The 16,184-nt window shown below is 46.2% G+C and overlaps 1 protein-coding gene across 8 annotated transcripts in view; it reads right to left on the reverse strand.

Moving 5' to 3' along the window:
- RBFOX2 (RNA binding fox-1 homolog 2) overlaps positions 1 to 16,184 on the reverse strand; it is a gene marked incomplete at its 5' end in the record, with an annotated part of 172,613 nt that overhangs the window by 79,744 nt on the left and 76,685 nt on the right. Inside the window, one exon of one of the 8 annotated variants that reach the window (XM_083859391.1) lies at positions 11,984 to 12,087. The exons of 6 other annotated variants lie outside the window; for them this stretch is intronic. In XM_083859391.1, the coding sequence (XP_083715517.1) occupies positions 11,984 to 12,028 (45 nt within the window). Of the gene's footprint in view, positions 1 to 7,421; positions 7,888 to 11,983; positions 12,088 to 16,184 lie in introns of those variants that run through there. One more of the 8 variants, XM_083859392.1, reaches the window with a different exon arrangement.

Genomic DNA, 16,184 nt, shown 5'->3' on the forward strand with positions numbered 1-16,184 from the left:
CTTCCCGTCGTAGGATCCAGTTTTCAATTGTTAAAATTCCAAGATAGCATGAAAAGAAAATTCAATTTGAATGGTATCTGTAATTGATTTTGGAGTTGGTGACTTCTTTTGTTACTTAAGCACAACCCAAGAAAAAAGTAGGGGGCATATTTTGTCTTGTTTATGATTAAGGGAGGAGGAAACTGCCACACACACTTTCAAAAGTCTAAGAGAACTACTTATTTAACAGAAAAATTAGCATTTCAGTAATCTATATTTAGTCACCAAGATCTCACCAACATTATTACAAAAGTATGGAAAATTACAGCACCTGTCTTACTTTTAATCAACTAAATCTCCCAGTAAAGCCATATGCAATGGCCAAAAACGGCTACAAGATAGATAAGAAAGAAATAACAGTATGCAGAACCTGCCAAAAAGGAAAGAACTGATCCATTCTTTATATTCCCCACAGAAAGAAACAAATGGTGGCAACAAGCTTTATGTTAGATACTAGGAAAGACTTAGCAATGCTCAGAAAGGCCAGCAGTGGCATCGCAAATGCTTTTAAGGCAGGTTACTCACCATCAGGAATGGTTTAGGTATTATTTATTCTAACAGGAAACAGAGATGCTATTAAGGGCAGCTGGCAGTGCCGCTTGCACCCCATTTTATGTTATTTCATGCTCTCATCTGGAGATCATCCACAGCTTCACAGGGGATACTGGCCATGTCAGATCTAGGTCTGGAGATCACCAACAGCAGGAAAATGATCCATCACCAGTACTTTGCGCCACCTCCTTTACAGAGATGATGTAACATCAAGGAGTAGTTACCCATCTCAAATCCAAAAATACCAAGAAAAAAATCCTGTAAGTACAGCAGGAGAAAACTAAATTGAGACAAGAAGCCTGAGCACAGGCAGCTACAGGGAGCAAAGAGACAGAACAGACAAGTATGACTGGAATAGGAGCAGAAAAGGCAAACTAAATGAGGAATGAAGGGAGTGGGTGGAGATTTAAAAAAGCCTATGACAAGGAGACTGTAGTGAGGACAGGGAGGAAGAGGAGGAAGAGAAGCAAAGAATAAGCAGGTCTAAAAATTAGCTGAGAAGAAACTGAAGTGATCATGGTAAAGTGATCTGCCAAAACAGGAGGGCACGTAACCAGAGAGGAATGGAGACTGGTAGAGTATGGATACGGTATGGTTTGTATAGGACAAGCTGCTGACCAGGGATCAAGCGGAAAGAGTGAGAGTAAGAAGCATCATCCATCCATCCATCCTTCAGTGATGGAGGGCAGAGGTGAGACAGGAGAAGTCACACAGGGAAGGAAGAAAGGGGAAAATCTGCATACTAGTGTACACCCCCAAAGCCTAAACCAGAGCCTAATAATGCAAAACATCACTATTCCTCTGCTGTCAGCAATATACAAAACCAACTGGCAAACAATGATCAAGCTGGCCTGCACAGAAAATGACAGCTAATTACATAGTCAGTCAAAGTGGTAGAGGTTGTATCTGGGATGGCCAATTTTGCCACTGATAACTTGCAGGGGTCATCATGGTGCCACATACATCAAAGCTGATGGGGATGGTTAGAGGGTTGTCTGTTTTTCTTTTATTTCTTGTGGAAAAAAATAACATACAAACATGATTAAAGAATATCACTAATAGCCACAGAAATAGAGAAAACAAGCAAAGATTTCTTTCCTGACTTAAAATACAGAAATGCCCTGGAATTGAAATGCCTGCCTGTTACCATCTTCATCACTCTCAATTCAGCTCAAGAATAATATTGCTTAATGAACAGCTTTGCAAAGAAAAGAAAGAGATCAGGCATTAAGCAAAGCACATTGTTCAACAACATTTGCCCCATTTTATTTCATGCAGAGAAAACACACTATTTTTCCAAAAGCTTCCAGTTGAGTATTAATTGCTCTGGCTTCTGTGAACCCTACAAAACCAGCCTATACATGTCCTGCCCTCACTGGTCACAGCACAGCCTCCAACAGCCCAATAAAAAGCCATCCTACACAGCAGAGGATCATAAGTGACTCTACAGGAGCATACCAAAATACTTTTGGTAGGAAAATTAACATTTCCCTGCTCTGATTCCAGGGAACACGTCTGACAGAAAGAATACTGACTACATCCTTTTGAATAGTATTTGTGAGAAGACTGAGGCAAATTAACCATCTCCTCCCTGGTACTCAGACCTCCAAGGAATGCCTGCTAGTGAAGTCTGGGACTCTGCAGATGGGAGGTAAGTACATTAAGGAACTCATTGCAGAAGGGCAGCCAATTGCACACACCATTTGCTGGAAATGGATCTAAAACAGGAACATGGAGCATTTTACCCAAAGCAGTCAGTAAGACCAGAATCCATGTCTAAAAAATATCACACACAGAAACACCCACTGCAGACCCATATGGCACTGGTGTTAGATTTTTGTAGTAGAAGGCTGGTCAAAATTAATTAAATGCAATGGAGCCATCATGAATTAATAACCTGGAGGGAAAGGTGTTGCTGGTTTTAAGGGCCTCCCTCCTCTGCAACCTTGAACTTCTGTAATTTTTGGTAGCTTACTAAAATCTCTTCACTGATCCAGATACTTCATAAATTACTAGTTCTTAAAATACAATTAAAACTGTATGTTAAATTTACACAGCCTTGGCAATCAAATATCACAGCAAACTTAGGCATCCTCATTTCTCAATTCCCAGGGAAAACCACCTAGTCACCTGCAGAAGAAATGCACTTAGGGAGCAGTGAGGTTATTTCTACAACAGGGACGCAAGGAAATGGCAGTGCCGTATCAAGTTGCTTTTCTCCGTCCTGCCTAAGAAATGTTGAATACAGCTTCTGCCATCCCAAGGCAGCTCTACAAGCACCTGCAGTGGTTCACTTCTACTACAATGCATCTCAAAGTGCTCAGCACAGGGGGCAAAGAGAAAAAGACTACAAATCCTCACCAGGTTCTGATAGGTCCCACTGATTTTTAGGCCCTTAAGAGTAAGCCCTTCTCAACCAGCAGTTAAATCTCTAAGCATAACAACAGTTATACACAACCCATAGCCCCACCTCAAGAAACTATGTCCTAATATCAGGGAAAGTGAGATGCAGATTAATCTTTGCATTCCCAGGGGATAGTCTCCTGGAAAAGTGACTGGACAGGATTTCTTTCACACAAACCTCTGATGCCGACATGGCTTCTTGCAGTACTAAGGAGAAGTCCTATGACATACAGAAGAAGGGAATGAAAAGCTGGGGAAATAGGTATAGGGACTGAGTCATATACCATGTAAACAAGCACCATTCCTTGAGCAGTAAAGAAAGGGGAAGAGCAGAAGTCCATGGACAGAGAAGAGAGCAATTCCTTTCAGACAACAACAACAGATACCTTATGCAAGTTTGCAAGATAACACCAAAGCAAGGAGCAAGCAGAAAGGACAACTTGGACTGAAAGGAAAGGGACATGCAATCCTCAAAGCAGGGAAAAGGGACTGGGAAATAATGGTAGCTCCTAAGAGAAGTTCAAAAGGAAAAAAGGGGACCTTCTACCACACAGAGATAAAGCTTTTCTTTCTTAATTCTTTTTTTTAAGGGAGCAGGGGAATTCTGCAGCACCCAGCTTGCCTGGAGGGGAATAGAACCTAAAGCAGCTGTAAGGGGACGGGAGGGGGGAGGCTGTTCTGAGACTCAGTCTCCCTTGCAGACAGTTCAAACAAAGAAGTCTCCTGTAATGGGATGCATTGTACATTTTTAGCTAGCACAAGGTGCTGTCCTGACAGGACTACCCATCTCCTGTCTCCCCCCTCGAACTACACACCCCTGCATGATCCAACATGGAACACAAAAATCTGTTTTATCACACCATTACTGTAATGGGAGGTAGAGAAAGGAAAAGGGAACGAGGCAGAGAAACAAAAAGGAGACAGAGCAGCCTTTAATGAGTCAGCCACTGGTCTGATTTAAATAAGATCTCCATTTAAGGAGCACTGCAATTGTTGGGTTTTCTTAATTTAAAAAAACAAATCACTGACTGAGCAACTTTTGGCTGCACAAGTTGTCTCACAGCTACACACATGGTCTGGGAGGGAAAGGGTTATAGAAGGGGGAAGGGAAAGGGAAGAAAACCTCTGGAAAAAATGAGACTGCTTGCTGGTTCATTTTAACAAGAACATAAATTAGTCTCAAAGCCACAAATGCCATCACCTCCCTGAGCCCTGGGCAGAGTGTGTAGCAAGTCAAACACGTGCCAAGATAAACAGCACTGGATGGAGCCTCCAAGGGGTGCGGGGGGGGGGGGGGGGGGGGGCGGAAAGAGGGGGCACGCTGGGAGGCAGGGCAGCAAAGATGCTTCAAATGGTGCCACAAAATGGAGACTAGTGATCCTACAGCTGCACAAAAGCAGACGTTCTGATGTTTCTGCTTACACCCACATCAAAAGCTGGGAACTCAAGACAGATAAAGAAGGAAAACGGGGTGCTGAGGTCAAAAAATAGCAGTTCTGCAAGGTCTGGCTTTAATTACCACAAGCAGCCCTTCCTCCTCCTCCTCTTATCTTGGAAGAAGGCCCGCCAGCGGGCAGCAGCCCAGGTGAAAGGTTCCGTCGCTGAGAGCACTGAGAGCAGGGAGGGGAGCAGACAATGGCGGGGGGGGGGGGGGGGGGGGGGGCGGGTGGATTCATTACAAAGGCACGCACACACACACTCAGCACTGCCGGCTGCCACATGGACTGGGAGGGGACCCCTTAAGGAGGTGGCAGCTCCCTCCCCACTCTCTGAGATGCTCGACACCTTCCCCCTCTCTCAGCCCTGATGGGAAACAGATTTGGAGGAAAACGCCAGCAAGGCACTGGGCTGTCCAAGAAAGGGAGGGCTTTGTGCTCCACACAAGCCAGCAACCTCACTATGCACCACACAGAGAAAAAGCCTTTTAGCATATAATTCTCATCCACAGAAGACTCTCTCTTTTATCTGCAATTAGTACATAATGTACTGGGCCTCGTTTAACACTCATTTTCACTGATTTAGGATTAAGGGGGATAAGGCTAAGGTACTTTCTGTTAATGAATCCGAGCTCTTACTCTCATTAGCAATTTTTGTTTCCTCTTTTTCAAGCACATTTCTACCTCCTAGCATCTCTCATTTCTTTCCATCACTGTTTCTAGTCTTGTCACTCCACACACTCATATTTATTCTGTTCTATCAGCTTGTCATGCCTATACAGAAGCTCACCTCCAAGCAAGACAGCAAGTTTGCTCCCTACAATACCAGAGAACTCAGACCAGGTAGGCAATGTTTTCTAGAGATTGAACTAAACGGAGCAAGACTATAGCAATGCTGAATTCATTCAGTGGCAATTACCAGCTTAACATACCAAAAATATTTACTTTTCATAAATGAAACAGAGCCTCAAGGAAGTAAGTTCAGAAGTTTAAGTAATGGTGCTCCACTGCTTTAAACAAGTGCAAAATAACATGGCTGGGGATATTGTCTTGAATCTGCCATGCTCCTTCAGCCCTACATTTGGCCAAATCTGCAGTGAAATACTGCTAGGGACCAGCCTAGCAGTCAAATGATCCCCCTGAGAGAAGGCAGCACTGTGCTAGAGCTGAATTCACCTGTGCTGTCTTTCTCAACTCTGCGTACAAGGGCTATCCATCGTTCATCTGGATCCTCAACCAATGACACACAGTCTGAGTTCTCCTCTCCTACTGTTCCTTTAATATGCATCTTCTCCATCATCTCACCATGTAAATACACAATGCAAATCCTGAAAACCTATACTAAATAGTACATACTCTTAAGACAACCATAATTCAAGGTCAAACAATACAATAACACACAGTCTTGATACCCACATAAATAAATGCAGAGTTTCTGTGGAAGACAGATTTCCCTGGAGTCTATTAGGATATCCTAAACCTTTAAATGAGTTTATACCCTCCCCTGTTTAAGCCAGTGCTCCAGTAGAATCCCATCCTTCCCAGCTCTGCACATCCTCAAGCCATCAGGCTCGTGCTCCAGGGTGCTCAGTCCCAGACCTGTACAATATACGCACACGTGGTCCTGCTGACCCAGGCACCTTTCTGCACCGCATAGACATGGGGTCCAAGCGTGACGGCTGTGGCTGAGAGCACATTGCAACACAAGGCTGTGCAGAACAACTCTCCAAAATGTGCACACATCAACCTGCAGCTTAGGGGCACACACCTCTGTCTGACCAGGCATACTCCGAGCACACAGCAAAACACAAAAGGACCCTGACTGCAGAGACACAGCTTTCCAGCATCACTTGCTAAACTAAATAGAGGTACAGAAAGCCCCATAAGATTTCTGCAGAGCTCTTCTGTCTCAAAACAGAAAGCCTTGGTCCAGATAAAAAGGAATCTGTAATGGAAGGGACTAAATAGCAGAAGCAGAAGGTGGGGCTTGGGATCCTGGGAAGATAACTCTAGAATGGACAGAGACCTATTTTTCAGCCACTGACAATCAAAGCAAGATGAGAGAAGAAAAGGGTCAAAGTGGGTGTCACTTCTCATAGCAGAATCATTCTGAGTTAGGCGCCAGGGAAAGAGCTGCCCCTTCCAGTGGGACATGCAGGATCTCAGCAGCAGCTAGTGAAGGGAGCTTCAGCCAGAGCTAAGGAAAGCCAAAAAGGCAGTATGAATCTACTCTATAGACCTGGAAAGCTTAACAGAAAAAAAGCACTTGTGAAATCCAGATTTGAAGAGAAAAGTTCCTTCTGAGAGTCCTTTCCTCCACCCCCTATGGGAATATCCCCCAAAGGTTTCCAGCTCTGCAAGGCACTGCAGGGACATTATATAATGCCTAACTCCAAATCATTCCAGCTCCGCGATGCCGCTCTCCTACTCCTCCCTCCCTTTGCCCGCTCCCTCCGATGGCGAGTTGCACACGCCATGCCAGGGAAAAAAAAAAAAAAAAAAAAAAAAAAATCATCCAAAAGCCTACAGTAGCCTTAAAAGGCGAGCACTGTCCGACGAAAACCCCTTGCGGTGGATGCGCGATGGCCCTGGCAGCTGGCGCGCTCCTCGGGAAACGTCAGCCGCTTTCCCCCGGGAAGACACGGGCAGCCCCACGCCTACAGCTACCTACAAGGGCTTCACAGCTCTCGCGGTGACCGCCAGCGGCGGGGAAGACGTCCACCTTCGGGATCGGCCGTTCGAAGGCGGGCTTAGCCTAACTCGAAGCAGGGGCAACCCTTGCCTCACGCACAGCGCTCTCGCTAGAGAGCACCGCGAGGTTGCTCCAGGCAGGGAGACCGCAGGAACTCCTTCCCCAAAGCTCCCACCGCGGGTGCCCGGCGCGGCAGGGCTCCCTCCCGCACCGCTCCCCACGGCTACGGGCGCCCTGCTCCCCGTCCAGACAAAGCCGGGCAGGCAGCCGCCGGAGCCCGGCCCGCCCGCCACCCTTACCTGAGTTACCATTTTCTTTTTCTCCATAAACCAAAATGGGGGAGGCCGGCCGCACGGGAGAGGGAAAATTAAATTAAAAAAAAAAAATGAAACTAAATAAAAAAGCAGCAGCCCTGTGGAGGCGGGCGGCGGCGGCGGGTGCCTGCGCTGCGCTGCCTCGCCGGCGCGGTGCTCCCCGAGCCCTTTTTCCTCTCTTTCTTCTCCCGTGTTCCTCCCCTTCTCCCCCCCACCCCCCCGACTCAGCCAGATGGCTGCGGGAAGCGCCGCCCCGAACGCCGAAGGTAATTAATGCGAGCCGGGGCCGCCCCCCGCCGCGCCCGGCCTCGCCCCGCCCGCCTAGGCTGGGCACGGCCCGGCCACCCCCCCGCCCCAGCGAGGCGCTCCCTCGCCTGCCCGCCGGGACTTCCCACTGCTCCCCGGGAACCAGGAGGCTCGGCAAAGGCGCAAATGCGAGCTGCGAACAAAAGCCAAGGTGGCCCCATACAGCGCCAATCCCGGCCGGCAGAACCTCACGCCGGCACGAGCTTCTCCGTACCTACCATTCCCAGCGCCCCAGGCCTCTCCCGCCTGAACCTCAGTAGGCGGGAGAGAGCATACCTCGGCTGGAGGATGCTGGAGAGATAGCTGTCAGTTTTGCACAGACTCCTCTCCTGCCACAAAAGGGAGAACGCGTGGGTTACACGGTGTGTTGGCTGCACCGGAAGCAGTATCCGTGCCAGTATCTGCATTTCTATCATCATAAAACCTGGAGACCGCTGGACTTCTTCCCACCTCTCTTTTTTTCCCCTCCCATTTATCTTCTGCAAGCATCTGGCCCTGAGCACCTGAGCACGCCACGGTTGACAGCATCTGTTCTCTCAGCGACCCAGTAAAACAGAGTGATACGCAGCTACCCCATTTGCCAGACAGGATCTGAGATGCTCTGATTGATTTTTCCCAACATTGCCCCCATGGAAACCCATGGACAGGGCTGAGCGAAGGTCTGCGAGTCCCACAGTTAGACAAGACTGTACTGATGCTTCAGTGCTCATGACGCAGAGATAAAACCAGCTCAGGCAAGTTGTGCTTCTGATGTATCTCTTCTTGACACCTGGTACTCAAGAGACTCCCCAGGCCTTAGCAGCAGAGAAGCCAAATTGCAGTGCAGTAACACCTTGCACCCCCACGTGTTCTTTGCATGAATATGCTCAGGTATAATTTACATTAAAAAAAAAAAAAAAAAAAACACATCCAAACAAGCCCAGTGGTTTTGCTTCATGGGCTTCTGCTACATCACTGCTCTCCAGGCAGCCCATGCTGACCCACAATGCTTTTTAGTTTCCCAATTTCACTGACTGCAAACTGACTTCTGGCTCCCACCCTTCTTCCTTTCCTTCCCTTGCCCTTTCTCTCCTCATTCAGCAAGCCAGCAGGAGCACATGTCACAAGCCAGTCCCTCCTCTGTTGTGAAAAGCAGTAGATCAAGACACCAGAAGCCTTTACATGCCACCAGTGCATGGAGGCAGAGAGCCATGGGCCAGCCGCACAACACAACCAAACCGTGGTGTGGGATCCTCTGGGAGGGAGCCAGCCTCCATGGATGCAGCCCACAGACCTCTGAGTCAGTCCACGTTTTCTGTGTTATCTCATCCCCTCTGGTAACTTGCAAGTTACAATAGTACATATTTGAATGCAATGTTGCAAAACCAGGGAAAGTAATGGATTTGGTTTTTTCCCCCTCTATTACAGACCTGAGATTCTGGAGCACAGTTCTAGGTCAAGTGTAAATTCCATTTAAAACCAGCAAAAACCACCGTGACTTCCTTAAACCTTTGACATGACAAAGCACCAGGTTTCAGCATTTTGCACCTCATTCATCTGACCTCTGCAAATCACTCAAGATATCTCCTTATTCTCTCCACTAAAGTACTTTAACTGTTGTGTTTACTCAGTCTTATCTGTGCCATGATGTAGCATCTTCTTGTTCCAGATCTAGGGCTGTAGCACAGACCTTCTGGACACCATCCCATTACTGTTAACCAGAATAGCACCATTTCTACTCCATTTTGGCCTTCACCTGAGGAACCTCCAGAAACACTTGCCATCAGAAAGAGTCTTCTAAGGAAAATTATGTGCCCAACCATGCACTGAACGTTCCCTTGCACTGCCTCCCATCACCCAGTTGGTACATCTGCTTTGCTCATGTGCCAGCAGAATGGGAATTCCCTTCAGTGTGATCTACTGCTGGTCTCCCCCTTTCATCTCCATCATGGGCCAGAAAGCATCTCCTCCCCCATGCTTGGACTGTATCCACCTTCGCTCCTGTTGAGCAAGAGAAAAGACACAATTTTCAGGGTATGTGCTCAGGCAACAAGAAACACAAGATTACAACAGTTCGTACTGCTGCAAAACCAGCTGAAATGAACATCTGATACAGAGTTTCAAAAGCTTAAAACATACCATGCAAAACATGACCTGACGTGGCAACACTTGAGATCTTTGTTGTCTCCGTTCTACTAGAGCCCAGGAACAACATCCAAAAATGAACAAGGCCTACAAAAAACTGGTGAATCTGTGCAACTCATCTTTCCACACTGAGGGATGTGGGTTCAGATGTTGTGTCATGGCCATGCAGAATAATCTGGGGGATCTCCACTTAGCTTCTCCTATGTGAGAATCATGGAACCACTCCTGAATTTACCATCACAGTTTGCCACCCTTTACTAAGCAAAACCAAAACCCAAACTGCAGATCTTGCTGATGAAAAGAACAGAGAAGCACGAGCAGAGCTGAAGGCTGGAAGCCTGAAGAACACATAGCTCAGAGCCATGAGATCACCCCTTCCTACTTACTGCATTTATTCAAAAAGTAATACAGTAGAGCTGTATTCAGAACAGCTCTAGATGACAATACTTACGAGTTCTTACAATTTCTCATGCATCATGGGCACATATGCATCAAAACTTTGTTACTGTGCTGTAGAAGGAATGTTTTGAAATAACTACAGGCAAATTTACTAGTCTGTCTCTGCAGTGCCACAGCACTGATAATTCTCATTGTGCCAAGCAAAGTCCCTTGCTCCGACCTGAGCATGTCTGTGACACTTATATTCTCTTCTGTGTTCACATGATGGTGGTTAGCTTTAGGTCCTACCATTCAAATCCTAATGGAAAAGAAGCTGGAGAAGGCTGTTTATGCAGCAGGCCAAAGGACAAGGCCACTGAAATCACACTGATGAGAACACAGATGAAGAACTAAACTCTAGTTTGATAAAGTAGTGTACACGTACATTCTTAAATGCTTGGGTTAATTTAACGCTCACAGAAATCATGGAACTCAGAAGAGGAGTCTGCAAACACTCTGCTTTCAGAATGTGGGGGGTTTTGTTTGTTTGTGGGGTTGGGTTTTTTTTTGTTAGGGCTTTGTTTTTTGTTTAGTTTGCATTTGTTTTTTGGGGGTTTTTTTGCTATGTTATTTACCACCCTTTGCTGCTAAGGGTGGAGAGCAAGCATAGCTTTCAATTTTAACATCCCATTACCTGCATTTCTGTGCTGGCTCAAGTTTAGATGGAGCAAACCTGCCAGCTGGACCAAGGCCAGAGGGAAGAAAAAAAGTTTCAAGTGCAAAGAACCAATTTATCAGGAACAAATCTTAACAACCAAAAGACACACTTCTGCTGGTGGATTCTATTCATGTGGGTAATAAAACTCCTGATACAGGGTAACCTAACAAAATACTATTTAGTGGCTATCTGATGTATTTTACCGTAGATAATCTTGAACTGCTAGTCTACATTTCACATTTTCTGGATAAACTTGGTGCCTGTAAGGACATGGAGTGCTGACACTGAATAGCTAAAGACTGCCTAGAGAACATCATCTTTCACTTGGCTCCAAAAGTATTTGAGCCTGACCCACACAGCCTCTGTCTTCTCCAGGACTCCACACATTGGGCCAGCAAATCTCACGTGTGCTCCAAATATAGCCCCCTCCCCCAGCGGAGGCTGCAATACAGGCTTCGCCCAGCCCCAAACACTGCTTCTCAAACCCACCTGTTCCTTTTACTCTTCACATCGTCTCTGGACTTTCAAAAGCAATAACATGACAAATGAGATTTTATTTGAGGTTTTGTGGATGATTTTGGAGGAGGGAAGAGGAGAACAGGTGAGGAGCTGCTCTGGGTGGCTGAGCATCCCCGTGGCAGGCTGCAGTCACACGTACAAGTGACATGTGCCCAGACAACACAGTAAGACACACAACACACTAGTTTGCACAGCACAGGACTGCTGTCAGTTCAACCCCTCCTACAAACAAACAAACAAACGATCAAAGAAAAATGCCAAAAATGCAAACCAAAATACACAAGTCTCAAACAAGAGAAATCTTGGAGTTAAAAAGTATCAAATGGTACTGCTCTGGTGAAGGAGCTTTAAAGCCCACTTCAGAGTCTCTGGGCAGAGGCCTGGGACACAAGATGACCAGCTTGGAAGCAGTGTCCTTCTACAAAACCAGCATGTAAGCTCCAGTTTTGTCCAAAAAACAGAGAGCAAAACTCTTTAAAGTTGCCACTATCCTTTTGCTTACCTGGACAACGGGGTATTGGTAATCCATACAATACACACCATACATAGCCAAAGATCCTCCAGCTAAAGGCCAAATGGACACAGGACTGGAAGCTTCAAATCCGAGTCTCCGTCTTTCAGCCTTGTGGGAAGGACTCTGGCAGCCCTGCGCAGTGCTTGGCTCGGCCCTCTGGGGCCACTCAGGTTGACACTAGCTCAGCTGAAAATAAAAAGGAGCTGCCTGGCTCGGCACAGCTCAGCTCCTCTCTTCTGGGATCCAGCAAGGCAGCACTCAACCATAGGCAGCAGAGGCTCCTAAAATTAGAAATCCTCTACTGAAAACAGCCCTGCAAGCCTCAACTGAGGAGTGTCCTGCAGTTCCCGGGCAGCAAAGAGAACAACTGTCAGGAAGAGGGGGACACAGGATCTTCACAGCCACTGCTGCCAGGGATGAGAGGAAGCAAACAACATTTAGGATCTGAAAAGAGCGTATGTTCTGGGCTCTAGGTGCGTCAGAGGGAACACTCCCAATCCAGGACAGGGAAAAACATATGGGACTGTTCCTCCCCCACCACCATACCCTTCTTGCTGTCCTCTGCAGGGACAGGTGCTGGGATTAGCATAGTAAAACCCTTTGGTGTCAGGGAAGTAGGGAGGGAGAGAGAAGAAAGCCACACTGATATCTCAAACTGAAGGGATCTCTTTCATAAGGGAGTGTGCGCCCATATTGTTTAACGCTTCTCTCTCCCTCCCCAGCTGAAGCAAGCAGGGACAGCTGGCAGAACCGGGGCTGGTGAGGGGAGCTGGGCCCTGGAATGGCCCCCACTGCCCCAGCCTTAGGCCAGTGGGTTGTCCCCTTCAGCTGTTCCAGTCAAACTGGGGGCGGCAAGGGGGATTAACTCTGTCACGCAGGGACGTTGAGCAGCAGGGAGAAGGGGGCAAGGCTGGGCAGGGCCAGTTGTTGTGCCCATTTTAGGAAGCCCATCCTCCTCATTCTCAGGGAGGAATGTGCTCCCTGACCGACAGGGACAAATGGGGAGCTGCTCGGCCAGCAGGTTCACCCCAGCAGCCTCACATGCCAGCTCATTACCAGACATCCGAGAGCCCACTGCTGATTCTCAAAAGATACACCACGGCCAGGGGGTGCACCAAGGCGGCCTGATCTCCCAAAACAAATTGCATGAGGTTACTCACGCAATCACTACAAAAAAACACACCAGGTTGACACTGGACCAAACCTGGGTTCTCAAAGAGTTAACAGCCCAAGCCCACAAGATTCCCACCTTCCTCCAAAGGATAGCAGGGATAAAACCCCTCCCTCTGAGGTTTCAAAAATAAACATGCTACAGCGATCAAACCCAAGAAGGGCTAGCCAAATTTCTCCCCCACACACACCATTTTAAATGCATTAAGTCAAGGGGGTTTTGCATTTCTAATATTTAACTTTCCTGCAGTGCTGCTGTGCACCACTAAACAGCTTCCTCAGTCTAGCTCTAGGGCAGCTGCCCTTCTATCGTCACTCATAATTTCCTCTCCCTCAGAAAGAGTTAAACTTGAGATTTATTTTTCTTCAAGAGGTTAAGTATGTGGATCATTATCTAGCATAATTTGCATTCGAAAACCTGTCAATTCGGGTAAGAGATGCCTAATCCACAGCCCTCCGACCCACTCAGTCCAGCAGGACAGCTCTTGGCTCATCCTCTGCTGCCACTGCCCTTGCTTTCTGAAAGCCTTGGAAAAGGACAGCTATGAGCTGGGTTATAGCAGCTGTTCCCCACTCTCATCATCTTTCCTAGGGTCACAGGGCTGCTCCTTCCTTACAAAAGGAGCATGACCAATTTGGGGAGTATAAAGCATGACATTTTCTACATTTAAAATAAATGAAAGTTTCTATAGCTGCTGTTTCTGTGTGAAGATTTGCACAGACAGAGAAATTAGTTGCCCATAAATGGGAAAGCAGCTATGTTTCTAGACCTCTTCACTGGCGAAAAAGGATGAGGCTCCCACAACAAACTTCTATCTCATTCTGCCTCTGGCCAATTTATTTCACCCCAAACAGATACAAAACAGCTCTCTGGAGCTCACCATTATGCCTCCACCTCACCAGAGGGCTTCTTAACTACCTCTCAGCATTCCCTGAATGCCCTTCCTGGGGGCACAGAGAGAATCTGGTTTCCCCCGAACTACCAATACTTTTTTTTTATTTCCTTCTTTCTTCTGTAACTACATGTTCAGAAGGTGCCTGACCTTCATTCTTTTGCATAGCTCACTACTATGCACTCAAGCAATTTAGTATTGCAAATAAAATCTTTATATGAAAAGGCATTAATTTAGACAAACCAGTCTTTTCCACAGCCTGTTTTTGCTATTTCATATTACCATCCCAGGTTTTAAAACCAAATACCTAACTAAGTTAAAAATCTTACATTTATTTCACAATCCAATTCTTGTCACCAGGCCTCAGGGGAATAAAACATTTCCAAATCCTGGTGCAGACATCTTCCTGTCTACAAGTACCCATCGAATGGGCAAAACAAAACACGGAAGGGAAGCATCGTCTAAGCTCCTCTGCTATTTTAACTACAGATCCAAAAAACTGCCATGCTCTAAAGTTTTTGATGGAAACTTAAATACTGTGACTTAACCAGCATTAAGATATTCGGGCGATACTTTGGCAACAAAGCATCACAATTCCTGTGTCCCCCAGTTAAATGACAAAAGCTTGTTTTAAACTCCTATGTACCAAGATGGACACAGCAGGACTTTACTAGCAGGACCAGTAATAAACTACTGAATTTTCTGCAAGATTGGCCACAAGGGCTGGTTTACTACTGCACACTGACTTGCAACAAATATTAGTCAAGTACATGATGGCGCTGCACTCTATAATTCTGTTTTGAGATAACAGTCCAACTACATTACCATGCAACCTACTATGGCCATGCATTTCCAGTAACACAAATTTGGAAACTGTCATAAAATCACAGCCTTGTTCCTGCAGATGCTTACATATATGAATAATTTTAAATTTACAGAAATATGAAGACTGGAAAAGATCTACAAACACACAGATCAACTGCTATCATATATCATCATATTTTCATAAAATTTATCACATTCTATCTTAGAGCTGGGTTTTACAGCTACACTGTCCCAGCTAAAGGCTGCTCTAGAATATCTGGGATCTGTATTCTCCAGCTCAATGCTATTCCTGAGCAACTTCTGTCTTTCCCTTTTTCTTGTGCCAGTACTGTCCTATGGCTTAGCTGTATTTTCTCTTTCCCTTACAATTAACCTTCCTCGTGTATTCCCTCTCTAACCATCCAAACAAGCAGCTGTTCCAGTCTTCTGTCACATGTCAGGGTAGCTATTCTCCAACCTCCAGAAGCATGTTCTTGCACCTGATATAGCCTGTGGTCATCTTTATTTTTAAAGACATCACCCAGAACAAAATCAGCTCTGTTTCACAATTCCAGCAGTAAACTGCATTTTCTCTAGTCTCATTAGTACTTTCCTCTGTAGCACCACATCAGATGCTGTAGAACCTGTCTATACTAAGAGACATCATCCCTTTATGTAAAGCACGCATTATCAAGGTAAGAAAATTAATTATCTTAAAAACAGACAGGCTGATAAGGCACAACCCAGTTTTAATGGATTTGTGTTGCCTTTTATTGCATTTTTTATTTGTATCCAAGCCTTCAATTGATATTTGTGTGTCAGCAGCTGAGGTTAGGTCTGTATTTACTCAGATCATTCCCCACTAGCAATATGTCTATTCCACCTCCTGTTCTCCAAACATATGACAGTACTGATATTTGATAGATTAAAACTTCTAGCAGATCTGTAACTACATGAACGAGTTCTTTCACATCCAGGAATAGGCATCCCCCTTCCCCAGGCAGCCCTGCTTCCCAGCCCAGCCTACCTGCACTAACTACCTGCACAAGGGTCTTTGAAATGTCCAGTGTGGTTGCTTCTATGGTGGGTTCATGCCCATTACCAATACTGCCCTTGCTCCCAAGATCAACTGTACTTAAAACAACAAAGACTTGTTCAGTTGCGTGACCACAGGAGCAGCCTCATTAACTACCCTATCCTCAACACTAAGTGGCCCCACCTCCTCCCTTCTCTCTAACTGTATTTTGAGAAACTGTCACCCATTTCCTTAGCAACATTTTTAAGGTTTAATTCAGCCTGGTTTTTGGCAGTTCTTATTTCAT

This window comes from Zosterops lateralis (assembly GCF_965231275.1).
Source record: "Zosterops lateralis genome assembly, chromosome: 4".
In the NCBI taxonomy this organism is placed as follows: Eukaryota; Metazoa; Chordata; class Aves; order Passeriformes; family Zosteropidae; genus Zosterops; species Zosterops lateralis.